Source organism: Netta rufina (assembly GCF_964035555.1).
Source record: "Netta rufina genome assembly, chromosome: 15".
NCBI classification, from domain to species: Eukaryota; Metazoa; Chordata; class Aves; order Anseriformes; family Anatidae; genus Netta; species Netta rufina.
In genome coordinates this window covers 7622297-7637880 of record NC_140138.1, presented here as the reverse complement: position 1 = coordinate 7637880, position 15584 = coordinate 7622297, and the positions used below count along the sequence as shown (strand labels likewise).

General features: G+C 41.7%; 1 protein-coding gene across 1 annotated transcript in view; it reads left to right on the top strand.

Annotated features, from left to right (window-relative positions):
* Positions 1–15584, top strand: part of GSG1L (GSG1 like) — a 62126-nt gene that overhangs the window by 40459 nt on the left and 6083 nt on the right. The window contains exons 4-6 of the mRNA XM_084295774.1: positions 64–175; positions 4502–4669; positions 10863–10930. Coding sequence (XP_084151900.1) covers positions 64–175; positions 4502–4669; positions 10863–10930 — 348 coding nt within the window. The remainder of the gene's footprint in view (positions 1–63; positions 176–4501; positions 4670–10862; positions 10931–15584) is intronic.

Sequence of the window (15584 nt, the reverse complement as noted above, 5' to 3'; positions counted from 1 at the left end):
TAGTGTTATTAAAAGATTTTTTTAAATAGCACAAAGTTTCATGGTACAATCCTTACTTCTCAGGTCTCTTGGGGATGGTGGCACACATGATGTATACTCAAGTTTTCCAAGTGACAGTCAGCCTTGGGCCAGAGGACTGGAGACCTCATTCATGGGATTATGGATGGTCCTTCTGGTAAGTGTCACTGCTAGTTAATATCTTTTAATTTTTGAGTTGTTCCATCAGTCTGTTGGGAGATTGTAAGAAGCATCTCAAACTTCCAGTAACATGCATGTGAATTTCCAGCTGCCAAAATGCTAGGAGCAAAAAAACAACATAGACACGCAATCACTGAAGTGTTAGAGGACAGTTATCAATAATTGTACAGCAGCAGCTGTGCGTATCAGCAGGTACATAGCATTTGTAAATAGACAGATACCACAATTACCAACACAAATTGAGCACTCTCATTAAAGTTCAATTTAGGTACATAATTGCCATGGCATTTCAGGGAGCTTTAGGATTTTTTGTTGTTATTTTTGGTTTTGTTTTTAATTAATGTCTCAGATGAACCTTACTTTGTAATTTTTAACACAACTGCAGAGAAATTCGTAGTGCTCCTGGCACTGTGATCCTCCCCTGTGAATCATGGTGAGAAGGCTTGGGAGAACAGAAAAGACATTCTAGCGAATTTTAATTTTTCTTTTTTAACTTTCCCAGTTATCTTTGAAAATAGAGTAAAAATAATTTGGTCAAGATTCATCAGCTGTGTTATATTGTTTGCAAGTTTATAAGCTTGACAAGAATATCAGAATGAGGAGAATAGAAATAAAAGCATTGCAAACAACATTCTTATTCCTCTAGAAGCATCAGCCTCTTTGTATGGCTCTGGAAAACACTTCATTTTTTTTCATTTATGAATATATTGTATTATTTTAATTCCATCTCAAAGCAAAGACAGCAATCTTGGCAAACACCAGAAAATGAATACAAGTACTTCTTATGCACAACACTGCAGGGAGTTGTTAGTCTCTCCTTTTCTCTTCCCTATCCATGTGTTTCATGGGAAGAGTTATTAACATTCTAGTAACATAATGCAATATATAAATAACATTATTTTTAAAATACACCTTATTGTGTGGATTACTAATAAATATTTATTCTTGCATACAAGGATGAGCTTTTAAATATATTTATATACTTATTTATAGAAATATGTATAACTTACATAATAATAATTATATATTAATATAATTAAATAGTAATGCTTGCTATCTATTTGTCTTTAGTAATCTATTTTATAGTTTACTGCAAAACTCAAAATTCATAATGGTGTTAAATGTCTTGCATGGTAAATCAGTCATTAGATTATTCACCCTTCATCTTCTGCAAGACAAGAGATGCCTGTCTCTGAACAGGCTTGGAGGCCCATTTGGCACAAGCCCATCCCAGACCCATGCACATCGTATATGTGCTAAGAGCCCAGAGTCCCACCCTGAGGTGCCAGCACCTCATGCTGTTTGTAGAAGTACAAGTACTGGAAGTCTCTCCCTCCCAGTACCTTACAAGGCAACATACTTGTCAATGCAGGATGCTGGGCAAGGCACAAACATGAACTCAGTCACAGCTTCCCTGAGGGAGATGTGAACAGCAGCAGCATTTTCAGCCTGCAGTGTGGATCAACAGCATGAGACAGGACAGAGGATTCCTCATACTGTGCCAGTGACAGGGCGCAGACCTGGGAAAGGAAGGTTTGAAACTCAAACACAGCCAAAGCAAGGCTTCTTCCCTTCAGCAACACCCAAACCATTACAGCTGTGCAGACCAGTGCATCACAGCTACCTCTGGCACTGCCCAGCCTTGAACACCCACTTGTAGAAGTGTTAAAAACAAGTGCCCACACAACCTGGTGGGTTTAGAAAATGCACGTTTAGGAATTTCTTTCTGCTCTGCCTGGCTCCAGTTGATGGCTAGAAGCATGAGATTTAAATACCCTTGAATAGTAGTGCATCATTTACAGCCTCTTGTAAAAAGTATCATAGCAGCATCCCTCTAGACCACCTACCAGAGCACAGAGAATTGCAACACTGCTGAAAGGTGCCAGGGAACAGCCTCCCCAAGCGCCAAAGGTCATGAATAGAGCTAGAGACTGTCATTCATTTCAAATGTGACAATAGGAGAAATGGTTTTCTGTGACTACAATTCCTTTATATTGGATAGGAATGATAATTATACCTCTCCTCAAAATAAGCAATAGCTGCTTGTGATCTGCTCAGAAGTCCCAGGGTTCAAAATGCACCCCTCAGTCCATGCTATCTGACTCCTTTTCTAGGCCTCTGGCAAAGCCTGGAGGTTGGTCCATGCTCTGGTGCACACCAGGAATGGGATGATGGATTCTCCAGGCAGAGAGTTTCAGCGTTTCCAAGGATCAATGGGAGTTCAGGCTTGGCCACTCCAGAAAGAAAACAAATGCACAAGTCTGAGCTGTTTGAGCCAAAGACCTGAGCTGAGTTACCAGAGGCAGTGCAAATACAGTTCTACCACACCTCAGCACAGCTGGCATGGAGGGGCATTATTTTTAAAGATGTCTTCACGAGGGTATGATGTAACTCAGTGCTCTTTACACTTAAAAAAATGAATGACATTTAACCAGGGTCCATAAAAACTAAACCATATCAATCATAATTGCCTCATTATTATGATTTGCCAAATGCCAGACCTGAGGTCGCACCGAGAGTCTTTCTGCATTTCCTTCTCTGAACCTTTCAGCATTTCTGAGTTAATGATTAGAAATGATCAGAAGCATTCAAGAGAAAATGTTCTCCGTGTGTTATTCCCCAGGCACTAAGTGGGCACAGTGAAGCATGTGGTTTCAGCTGGCTTCTTCTTTGATATAGATCTGGAGACCAGCTGGAAATGTTTGGGGCTGTTGGAGCTTTTCCATGCACTCTGTGCATGAAGTCACATGCCAGGCTTCCCTGTGCCTGGACATTTACACATAGCACAAGTTTCCTTTCCACGTCTTCACCCAACCATGGGAAGCCTAAGGGAACTTCATCCCCCCAGGGGTTCACTAAACTTCCTTCTCATTTGATTGCATCTGGCAAACAGGTTCACAACTGATTAGGGAAGGGCTGCTTCCACACACTTCATTACCATGGGAGTCTATAAAAGGACTGTTGTTATGCACTGAATTTTGAACTCATTGAAATAAGCCTTTTCTGTTTACTTGAACCATTTTTTCCCAGGTTTTTCAGTTCATGAATATGTGCTGTCTAATTTGAAATGAAGGACTGTTTCCCTGTCTGCAGAACATTTGCAGTTTGGGAAACAGTTCACAGTTCATGCTGAGAGCTCAGTTTATAATGCTTATTTATGAGATAATGCTACTGTGGTTGTATTTTTTCTGTTCTGCATAATTTATATCAACATTAAAATTGGTTATAGAAAGGATGAAAGAAAGGAGCAGGTAAAGTGTGTAGCTGACAGGTGATTAAGCCAATATGAAATAGATGCAGCTGGAGCTGATGGGCTGAATGTGATGGGAGGGAAGCCTGAACAAGGATAAGTCATTCAAACAATAGGGGGGAAAACAGTGCCTTGTTTGTGCTCCAATTTCGTGTTGAAAACAACCCTGAATTCCTTGGGCCTGGGAGTCCCCCCAGCTACATCTAAACATAAGATCAGGCAAAGGCTGGAGGCAGAAGGCACACAGGAGGGAAACCTAACCCACGAGCAATGAGCGGAACAGCTCCCAGCTGAATTCTGCTTGCCAGGAGACCCAGGCTAACACTGCTGTTCCAGCCTGGTACTGGGACAGTCACTTTTTTACTTCCATCTTCCTTCTCCCCGTCTCCCCATGTTCCTGGTCGTCACTTGTAGGTGTCCTGCCACTGGCTGACTGAGGTTGGCTAGCACCACTTGCTTGCTTGGAGCACTGCCCTCAGGTTGGATGTCTCCACAGAATTGAAGTGCTGTCTTCTAATCTGGTCAGGCTTTCAGACACCGGATATAAGCCAGGCATGCTAGAAATGTCCATGAACCAGGAAAAATGGAAATACAGTAGTCTGAGGAAGGCAAAATGAAATAGAAACCATTCACTAAGTAGCTCTGGAGCCAGTCTCCCATGGATGCTGGAGACCTTCCAGGGGCCCAATATGTATTACAATTCTCTGCACAACTCCTTCCAGGTGTTCATTACTGCTCTATACATTTTAGCACTTGTCTGCTAGGCTTTGAAACATTTCAAAAGGAAAGCTAGACATGTCAGACTCTTCTGTCAGTGCCCCAAGTGCTAACGTTAGCACTCGTCCATGGGATTAAAGCTGTGCCCAGCACAGCATCTGCCTGCATGCCTGAGCATGTGCCACAAGTCATTGGAGGTAAGATGAGGAGGACGGGTTTGTCACTGCTGACTTACCTGCCTAGTCACATCCTGTGTATGTGTGTCTCTTGGCTTCAGAAATATGACATGAGCTGCTGTCTTAACCCAGCTCTGTTTGCTGGTTTCTCTCTCCACAGTCTGGCATGGGGTTCTTTCACCTGCTGCATGGCGGCCTCCGTTACTACCTTGAACTCTTACACTAAGACTGTCATTGAGTTCAGACACAAGCGCAAAATCTTTGAGCAGGGCTTTCGAGAAGAACAGAACTTCCTAGACCAGGAAGCCATCAAGTACTTCAGAGAAAGGTCAGTGCAGACAGTCTCTCGGTCAGTGGAGGTTTTCATGGACTCTGCAAATCTCAGAAAACCTAGGCTCTCGCCCATTTCAGCACATGTGGGCAAAGTCTCTGAGATACGCAGAGATGTGTGTTAAAGAGAGATGCAAAAGATCCTGCTTGATCTGTTTTTACTTAAATTTTGTGATGTCCCAGTGCCTGCCTTTTCGTATGTGCTCATTAAAACAAAAGACTGATAAGTCCTTACAGAATGCATTTGATTCATAGGAATACGTAAGAAGCTATGTTACAAATGCAATCAGATTTTCCCTCCCTGAGAAAAGGTAAAGTTGTGGGGGTATAACAACTGTTACAGCCATCCTTTCTCAGAGCATGTCACAGGCACCTCCCTAAAGATCTAGTAGTTGCTGAGACATTTTCCAGCCACCACCAGGCTACATTTGAGTTGCCATCTTCCATATTCACATGCTACAACCCATCCTGGGCTCCGCCACACAAAAATAGTGCACATATCATATTGCGGTGCCATGCTCCTTTGCAAAAACACCCACACTGCCACACATGCTGCTCCAGGGGTCTTAGGTTCACTTCAAATTCCAGTTGAGCTCTGAAGGCCCAGAAACACTCTTTTACACTGTCTGCAAACACAGCCTGCAGGTGCCATGGCCCACCCGTCCCACTGCTGGCCCCACGCTGTGTGACCATCACCAGGCAGTGCCCACCATGCAAGGCACAGGCCTGTGGCTGTGGCTCTGCACAGCCAACTTCTCGGTGGCCAGTTGGCCCTCATCACGAGATATAAGGTCCATATTCTGCTCCTTCCTGGGCCTGTGAGTGTGCTTACCAGTATGACAAGAACAGGACCACTAGGAAAACCTCTAACAGGCATTTTCCATTTCTTACAAAATATTTCCTGACCTCCAGAGAAAAGCTATCACTCTCATCTGCCACCCAGACCCTACATATTCTTGCTGCATGCCCAGCACCCCCTATAGTACTACCTCCTCCTCTATATGGATAGAGGTACAGGGGTAGAGGTACAAACATTGTCAACACACAGTTATGGTATATGCACTGGTCTTCCCCCTCACATATGTTGCTCACCTCCCACGTATTCTTTGGCCTCCTGTGTAGTTCTGTATTTGGTCTGTGACACACTAATCCTGCCTTCCCTTCCCATTCCCTTCCCCTGCACTTACACTCAAAAATCATTGCCCATAAACTTAAACACTTATCAGCAGTCTCCACCTTGCTACTCACTCATCATAACCATCTGCAATGTATCAGTTATACCAGTTATTCTCCTTTCTCTAGAACACACACCTTGTGCTTGTCACCAGTGGGGTTTACAATGTGCCTGAGGAGACAGCCCACATGAGCTACTGGAGCAATTACGCTTGCTGGCAGCAGAGATGGGATGCAGATCAGCCACTCTGGAAGGTGCTGACATCATATAATATAAATTAGTTTATTGCATATGGAATAATTATTCAATAAAAAGCACAGAAAAGGTCTTGGACTTTGCAAGGTCCTTCTGAAGGGCAGTATGGGTTAATGACTAGGATATAGGCATGCCTTGTCAGAAAGTATGCTAATTTATTCTGAGTTCTACTAGTTACGGCTCTGTACTCTTTGTTAGCCCGTGAGGCTGCACTTGTGCACTTGCTGCCCTCCTTCTTTCACATGAAGCTTTGCTTAACATTGCAGAATGTGAAGAACACAAAAACATTGACCTCAGACAACAGGGAATGTCTGATAGGCTCTTTAGGTGTGCCTTCATGCAACAAGGAGCTAATAAGTGCAGAGAATCCTCACCAAAAGCCGATTGTTAGAAGCAATGTAAAGAGATTTTGGCTGCAGAAAACATAGGGAGGATTCATTCTCATTCTTCTGACTGATGTAGCAGTTTCTCAGTGGTGGAAGAGTGGCTGGGGAGCTTTGAGGAGACAGGAAATTTAGCATGATCAGACATTTCGGTAGCAAACTGAGGAGTCCTCCTGAGCAGGAAAAACTAGAGACCTTACTGCTTATAACTTTCCTTTGGTTAGCCAACCTTAACTAATAGGCTCTGCTGTTACAATTGCTTCTCTGCCAAATTCCAGATTTTCTCTCTACATTTCATACAATCTGGAAGGATCAAAGAAATGATTCAACCAACCATGACTTTCCTAATTTTGCTTTTAGAGACAACAGCGAGTTTTTAAAAATATTTTGTGTGTAAAAAAAAGTACAGACAGTGAAGGGGAAGTGGTCCCTGTGTGTCTTAGGAGAAACACAAAGTGAGGGGGAAATAGCTGAATTATTGAACTGAGAATGGCAGATGTGAGACCAGCAGAACTGTAAGCAACAGAATATGTTGCATCATATTGGGAAATGCTAAGGAAACTTTATAAGATATCACTGCTGCCCTTTCTGGAACAGTAAATAGGAAAAAAAAAAAAACTGAATAGGGGACTGTAACCCTCTTTATCCCACATCTGTGTTGTGTGGCTTGATTTTGATTCTTGCACGCTCCATACTACACAGACTTGCCATTTTCATGTACAAGTAAAACAATATCACATAACACTTGACAATCAAATTCATGTTGGAGCTGTAATCTCAGAGACCTTCACACCAACACACTAGATAAACAGGTCAATGACTTAGCTTGGCCCACCAAACATGACGAGCTGAATCCAGCCCCAAAGGCTTGTTCACGTCTCTTGGGAGGAAGGCTTCACCTTAGCCATGCAACTAACAGGGTATTTAGCACATGTATGCCCGAGACAAAAAGACACTTTGGCCAGTATAAATCCATGTCTTTTTTAATTCTCATTACATATATATGACTCAAAACAAGTGCCATACTGGGCAACATATGTATGGAACAGCCTTCATACTGGTGAGAGGTGACCTGTGTTTAATATTCTTGTCTCTACCACTTGCTCTATGACAAGGCTGTATATTTTATTCTGTCCTTCCAGCTTCCTTGATCCTTTTTAGTTTGTGTGAACAGTTCACTAGTTGGCCATATCCTCCAGTCTCTTTCACACACACCTGGCAAACACAGCCCGAGCATGTGGCATCCCCAGACCATGTGCTGCCGCAGCAGACAATGAGAGGTCCCACAACGGGCCCCTAAAATGAAACTATTCCTGTTCATAAAGGTAGCCAAAAATACACATTTGTATGGCACTTATCCTCTTCGCATCCATGGGATGGAGGCATGTACCCCCAAACCGCACATGTACCCCTCAGAGTGACTATCACAGACCTAGCACCTCTCAGACCTCTCATGCAGAGCACATCTCTGCCACATCCCTGTTCATCCTGCAGCATGACACTACACAGACCTCCCAGCAAACACATTTAGGCTACCAATGTCTTACATTTCTGGACTGATAATTAAAGCATTCTTACTATGTTGTTGATGCTTGATCGTATATTCACTGTCAACTAATGTACTTCATGTTTACGATCTTCTTATTTTTATTTTGTATTATTTTAATTGTCATATATGAGTGTGTAATAACAAGTCCTAAGGAAGGATTACCATGGGATCATTCTAGAGATCTAAAGCCATGTGACATTGCAGGCTTTTTTTTAAAAAAACATGCTCAGTTAACATGCTCATGGTCAGCATCACTTGGGTATGCAGGGGTGCTGGAAATAGTGATTAGTAGCAACATATTTCTAGATTCCTTGCATCACCAAGGAAGTGCCAACAGTTTCAGCAAGCACATGACTTCCTCTAGCTCTGATGTTCTTTTGCACAAATAGAAAATAACTTAGACTCCCCTTCCTTCCTGTGCATATATCCAGGGATACTTCACCTTCCCACCTACTCCTACACCTCCATGTTCCTTTTCAAAACATTTAAATAAAACCATCCAGCCTCTCTTCCTTCCACTTGCTTTGTATATATCACTACCCTCTTCTTTGCATGTTTCTCTACCTCAGTACGCATTCAGCATCCACGGTACACATGCAAACAGCCTCTGTGTTGAAAAGACTTAGCGCAATGGGCAGTTTTCTAAGAGGAATAAATATTTTTGGAGGAAGTTAAAGCTTCAACAGCAGTCTCCACAGCTGCAGTTCATCATCTGGGAGACAAGGAAGAAGAAGAGTTAGCCCCATTTTGTCTGAAGTAAGTTTTTTGTTGGAACATATATCTATAAGCCCTTGTTCCCAGAGAAGACATTTGTTTTATGAATAAAAAAAATATAAAAAGACAACAGAACACCCCTCCTGAAAGTACTTTTTCAAACATAACATCACTGTATTTCATTTAGTTTTAACCATATGCATCTGCACCAGCTTTTCTTGAGGACTCCCTAAGACCCCAACTGAAGATTAACTAGCAACGTATTAGATGATGTTCCCTTGATGGCTCCTGTTTCAAGAAGCGCGCACCGTGTTCACAACCTGTGCAGGGGATGAGCTACATAGTCCCCAGCCCATTCCTCCCCACCAGCTCACTCCATCCCCTCCTCACAGCATGTGAGCCTTACCCTGTCTGCATTACTGCTGCTTGTGAACACTGGTCTCCACACCACAAGAAGTACGTCAGCTGTGCTGCACATGGGAAGGACCTTCAGAGCTGCAGAGAGGAGGATCTAGGGTGAGGGAATATCGAGGTTTTGGATAAGAGTATGGAGAATTGAAGCTTAGGGTTCAGATAGGGGGGCTGAAAGGGCAGAAATCAAATTCAGGGGAGCTTTTCATGGAGAGGGACTAGTCAGTACCTAATCAAGGAATAAAAAGCTATTGAAATGATATGAGTAAACTTGAACTAGCCAGTGACCTCTTTTACTGTTGGCAAGAGGAGGAAGATCAGCAGCTTTTGAAAACTCATCCAGGCATGGTCAGGCCATGTGAGGCCAGAAGTGTTGCATCCCATTGGACCTGTAGCCACTGCAGATGGGGTAAGGAGGTCAGCCCACCCTGGCACCAGTGGGAGAGGGAACCTCTCAGAGAGAGGTTAAAGAGATCAGCATGGCCCTGCCACCAGTCTGATACCCAGCCTTTTACTCCCTGTGAAGCAAATCTCACTTCATAGCAATTGTCAAGCCAGCATACAGATTTATCAAGCAAATCTGGAAAGTTCAACCTTCCACAGTTAATTCATCCATCCAGTTTTTGCCAACTTTTAACTGTCCATCAAAACCCATTGTGGTACTGAGCTATTTTCACAGCGTTTTTCTTGCTGACTGAGCCCTTACTCTGATCTGCAAACTGATGAAACATCAGGCAGATGTTACTGGTGAAATTCTAACTAGAAGTGAGTATAAACTGACATGGATACCAGTGCAGACAAACTGTCTCTGGAGGGCTAGAAAATGTAGTTTTCAAATGCTGGGAGAAGTTTGAAACAGATGTCAGGAGTAAAACTGTTATTGCAGAAGTAATAAATTAGGACTGTTCCTGACCCTTTGAGAATCCAAACTTATTTTTAAGTCATTATTTTTAAGCACAATTTTTTAGTTTTTGTGCATTTATTTAATGTACCTTAATCAGACCTTTCTTTCTCTAACTTCATTGTACTCACATAAAAATGTTGTGCAGATCATATTGTCAAAAGATATGTCAGACTCTTGCTTTGATTTCTTCTTTGGTCACCTTGGTATTTGAACAGGTTTTTAGCTACTGACCTGCAGTACTTCCTCTTTACAGGGTCAATATCTTGTCATGGGCAACAATAAGAATTTCACATCTGACTATTCACCTTTGATTAGCACACAAGGATGAGTGTAACATTCTGCCTTGAATTTATTCTGTACTTTATCCTGCACATTATTCTGCAACACAGGAGGGTCTATCTGCAGAGCTATTCCTTCTGGAAAATTACAAACTGGCATTTAAATGGTGTAACACTATCAACATAGCCACTCCCAGCACACACGTACTATACAATGCTGTTAGTCCCTGATGCTTAAATGCATCCTAAAAAGTGAAAGAATGGGAGAGATGCAGCCCTGAGCCCCTCATTTCTATTCCCCATGGCCTCTTTACATAAGTTTTCCCCTGAGAGGGGCAAGACCAATGGAACTGAGTCCTTCCTGAGACTGTTACGATCACCATAATGGGCCTGGCTGGCTATAGATGGAGGAGCCCAGGTATGATGTTCTCTTATTTATTTTTTTTTGACCCTTCCATTTCTGTACATTTGGGAGCAGCCTTGGTTTTTGTTAAAGGTGCTACTTCTATATTCTCTTTTCCAGGACTGAGGAGGAGAGGGCTGAGGCTGGGGACCTGAGGTTACAGTGCCTCCATAGCTGCTCCCCAAATAGTAAGTGATTATGGCTCTGAATATGTCTGGCACACAATGGCTTGTACTGTCCCCACAACTGGTTTCTTGGAGTTAAGAATAAGGTTTGGAGTAGGAAGCACTGTAAACAGAGGTTTGTAAGTTTCCCAGACAATGTTGCCCAAACAGTAATCAACTAGTATATGAAGAGTACAAAATTCTCCAGGATTCAATTTAGGCTGTACATATATCCTATAATTTTATGCTATCTCAAAAAGCTGTGATTTCATAGTAGTTTAAAGATATGCTATAATTTACACCTGTATAACTTTCATTATCGCTACCATTTTTCATCTATATTTATCACCACTTTATGATGATGCATGCTATTGAATATAAAAATGATTGAAAGCAGCTTTGATAGACAATAACATTTATATAATTAATGCCTTTTGTTTGCACTTCTATTAATCTTTACTCAGAAATTTGTTATGCTTTTATTCATCATTTGAAAAAGAAAAAAAAATCTTGCTTTAAGCTATGGGAAACAATGGTTCAATGTATGGAGCAATATTGGAGGATGGCTCCTGTCCTGCTCTTAATACTATACTTTTTTTTTTTTTTTTTTTTTTTTTTTACTTACTTCAGGAAAGAGATGTTGTGTCTCCATCAATTTCCTTGCAAAGAAAGCAAATGATTCTTCATTCAGGAGGAGGGAGGATGGGGAAAGTGACTTGCTTGACAGAGCTCTAGGATTAAGTCTGTGCTAATAAAAGTAGCATTTTGCTGCTTCTGTCTTGTTGAGATGCACATCTCAGCCACATACTCATGGAAGCTTCGTGTCCACAAGCCTAATGATTAATGGTTCTACTTCCTCATCAGACCAGCTGGAACAGCTCTCCAGGTGGTCTCCACAGAGACGTGCTAGTGTTAGTACAGCTCACAGACTTGTTCTGTCATCAGCTCAGTTGGTAACTCTTGCTACTTGAAAATGTCATGGCAGTTGTAGAACTTTCCACAGGCAGATCCACATCCTTTGTTTTCGCAGGCCTGAAGAAATCTATTAGTAAGAAATTGTTCTGGGTCATATTTCCCAAGAAAACTCCCTCCCTATCAAGCTAATGCTAGTGCTCAAATGTGCTTATTTTATTATGATGACTGTCCAACGTTTTTTGTTTCAAAGAACAAATAAAAATTCTTGACATCATGAAGTGTTCCAAAGAATAGAACCAAGGCTCTGTTGGTCCTTTGCTCAGCCCTGCCCAGTACTTCCCTTTGAAAGACACGTAGCTTACCTCAACAGCTGTGATGACAGATCTGTAAAAGCAAACTGCAAATGAGAAGTCAGGTATCCAAATCATCTGGTGTGCTTCATTCAATGTGTCCATCTCCGTGTCTTCAAATACAGGCAATTGCTTCTGGAAGCAAACAGGAAAAACTACATATACCATTAAGCTAATAAGCAATAGTAGCAATACGAGCATTATACAAAGGGCATCATTTCAGCTAACCAGTCTTCAAGACAACGCTGTGTTTTTATTTGTAAAGACCATTACAGTGTTTCAGTTAAAAGAGACACATAACTGGGCAAGGTCTGGATGGGAGAGAAAAGTCAGGAGATGTGAAATACATCTGAAAAAGAGAATTTCTGCACGTCACCACACCTTGCCATTCCAGGAGCAGATGCAAATCCAACACAATTTCCAAGTCACTATAAGTTCATTTTAGTTCCTCCTGTTATCTTGTCCTCAAGTGTTTTCCCAGAACATTCTGGTTCCCTTTTTCTGAGTGATACTTTAGCATAAACTTCTCTCATTTCTTCATTTGACTGGCAGCGGGTTTATCTTATGATATACAATAGCTACAGAACTGTCACCCCTTCTTTTCATGATAAAATGGCCAAAATTCATCACAAAACCTACACAGGAGTCCATCCATATTTATGTTAAATTCAATGGCAAAAGTAAGATTTATCTTAATCCTGGAACTTCCCAGAGTGAAAGACTCACTATACAGAGCTATTTCCCTGGACCAGTTCATAAATCTCTTGATAAATCAACTTAGGAATTGAATTAATTGGAAAACGTGACTATCAGTAGCTGATTATTACTTAGCTCTGTAACAAGACTCATAACCAGCAAGACAGCTAATGTATCTAGGTCAAACTGAAGCTGAGAGTGAAAATATCACAAATAAATCTGAGACCTTGTAATGATATTAGATTTTCACCCCCACTAGTTGATCCAGGTGAGAAAGCAGGGTACTGACTGATCATCCACACACTCAGTAACAAACTGTGGTGACTTTTCAAAAGACTGAAGACCATTTATTTAAGGAAAAGCCTTATAGACAAATACAAGACACCATGCCAGAGCTTCACAGACCACAAGCTAAACCTTTAACAGCTTTTCAGATTTGGCCAGTCCATCTATATTTATATGACTCGTATTTGAAGTCTTCACGCAGAGGTTGTCCCGTACCAGTAGGACACATGGAGGTATAACCAGAAGTTATTTCCTGCGGCCCACTTCAACTGGCATTTCGTTCCCTGGAGGACTTGCCAGCTGATCTCACTTAGAAATGCTCCAAGGTTGTTCTAATTTGAACCAGACGGTATATCAAGAATATTCACTCATATTCAGATACCATCCTTTTTCCTGTCCTTACACAATGACAAAACTGAATATCTGGATCTTGTATAGAGAGAGGGTTTTCACTGAGTGCCACTGTAGAGCAAAATGCTAAAACATTTACATAAAAGATTAAAAGGACAAGGCTGAGCAATCATAGAAGACAAACACCCACTCTACAGGTGACTTTAGAGGAGAGGATAGTAAAGGTTTGAGAACAGATCAGGAGAAATGTGAGATTGCAGGTAACACGGCCTTAGGACAGGACAGGACTCAAAGATCTCAGGTTCCTCTGCTAGGAGACTAAGCATCCATTTTGAAAAATGGCCTTTAATTATAAATCTATCAGAAGCTTGATTCTGGGAGTCTTGATCAGAGTTATACAATAGCCAGTCTTGATAATTATACATTAAACCATGTAACGTCCATCACTAAACCATAATTTTCCTTTAACAGGGAAACTTGCCTGAGCTGGGCTAAGAACAACATCATGGAGCTCTAGCTATAAATTGACATCCTCTGCTCTCCCAGAGCTGGATTCCTCTGCAAATGTATGGCATTGGCACTTATACACCTAATAACTCCAGCCCTATTTTTTTCGTAACAAACTTACCATTTCCACTCCAAATGTCTAAACACTCTCAGTAGCCTTTTTGTTGTCTTTTTTGACCTTGCAGGTCTCAACTTTTTCTATCAGATGTGCAGGGCTCGGAGATCTCGATGCACTGGTTGGGCAGTTGCTATACAAAAATGATAGAAGAAGTTTCACATCAGGATATCTTTGTTGTTATTGTTTTGCAGTTATTTGTGAGTAAGAAATGCTTACTGTTATTACTTATACCTGATTTCAGACATCTGTATGTTCATACCACTTCCACTCTCTCCTCCAATTCTCTCCCATCACTAGGCATTAATATGAGCCTGCTGCTTTGATCAATGTGCTTGGGGTCCACAGAGCAGATGGGAGAGGTACAGAGAACAGATGTAGAACAAGGGGTAAGAAAGAGGCAGGAGACACAACGAACACGGAGGAATGGATATGGTGGCAAAGCTAAAGAGGTGACAGGTAGCTCAGAAGGGCCAATAGCAGGAAATAGCATATTCTCCATTTTTTTGCTTGTTGTCTGTGTCAAAAAGCCTTGGCTGCTATTTGAGGCAGATTAACCCAGGGTCCAGGACACCACCTTTTCTTGCAGAAAAATGAAAGACTATTCAAAATGCATTCATCATTAAAATAAGATAGTCATTGTTTTTTCAGTGTGGGCGTTTTAGAGGGTCGCCTGACTGAGAGGAGGCCTTGAAAAAAATCCATTTTGTTCTCATATCATCACCTACAGTCATTTCCCCAGGGTCCATCCCACAGTTCTTCCACCATCCTCCTACCCCTGGTTGTCTACAGTAAGATTTATGCAAACAGCCTCTCAGTGCTTCAATTTAAAGCATATTGTCATCTTTTTCTATTCAAACAAGATCATCAGAAGCAATCTAGATTTAAAATATGATGAGAATGATTCATAAAAATGAAAATCTGCTGCTTTTTCTTGGTTCCAGGAGCCACAGAGGCAAGGTAGTGCTGGGTTTGCAAGAAACTTTCATCTATCTTCGAATTCAGTGCTACAGAAAGTATATTGCACAAGCTCAGCTGGAGAGGGCAAGGCACAGACGGTAGACAAGGTCACTCTAACAACAGGGAACATGCTTTATATGCTGAGCAGCACAGGGCTGGAAAAAGGCAGACAACAAGGGCTTGATGCGTTTGAAATGTTGCTCAAAGCTGAGTCAAGGATTCTCCTTGTGGAGGCACATGACAGCTGCAATCACCTTCCTGTTTCATGTCAGCATTGATTTCAACTCCAAGTCCTGAGATTGTTCCTGTAATTTATTCAGTTCACAGTGATTCACTGCATAAAAACAAGTGAAAAAAAATCCCCTCTGATAAAGCACTATGGTTACAGACCTAAGAACCAGTCTTGCTATACTGAAAGCAATGGGAATTTCAGTCCTGTCTTTAGTCCTGTCTAAACCCTTGCCCACTAGAAAACTCCAAAGTTATAAGTCTCAGTTCT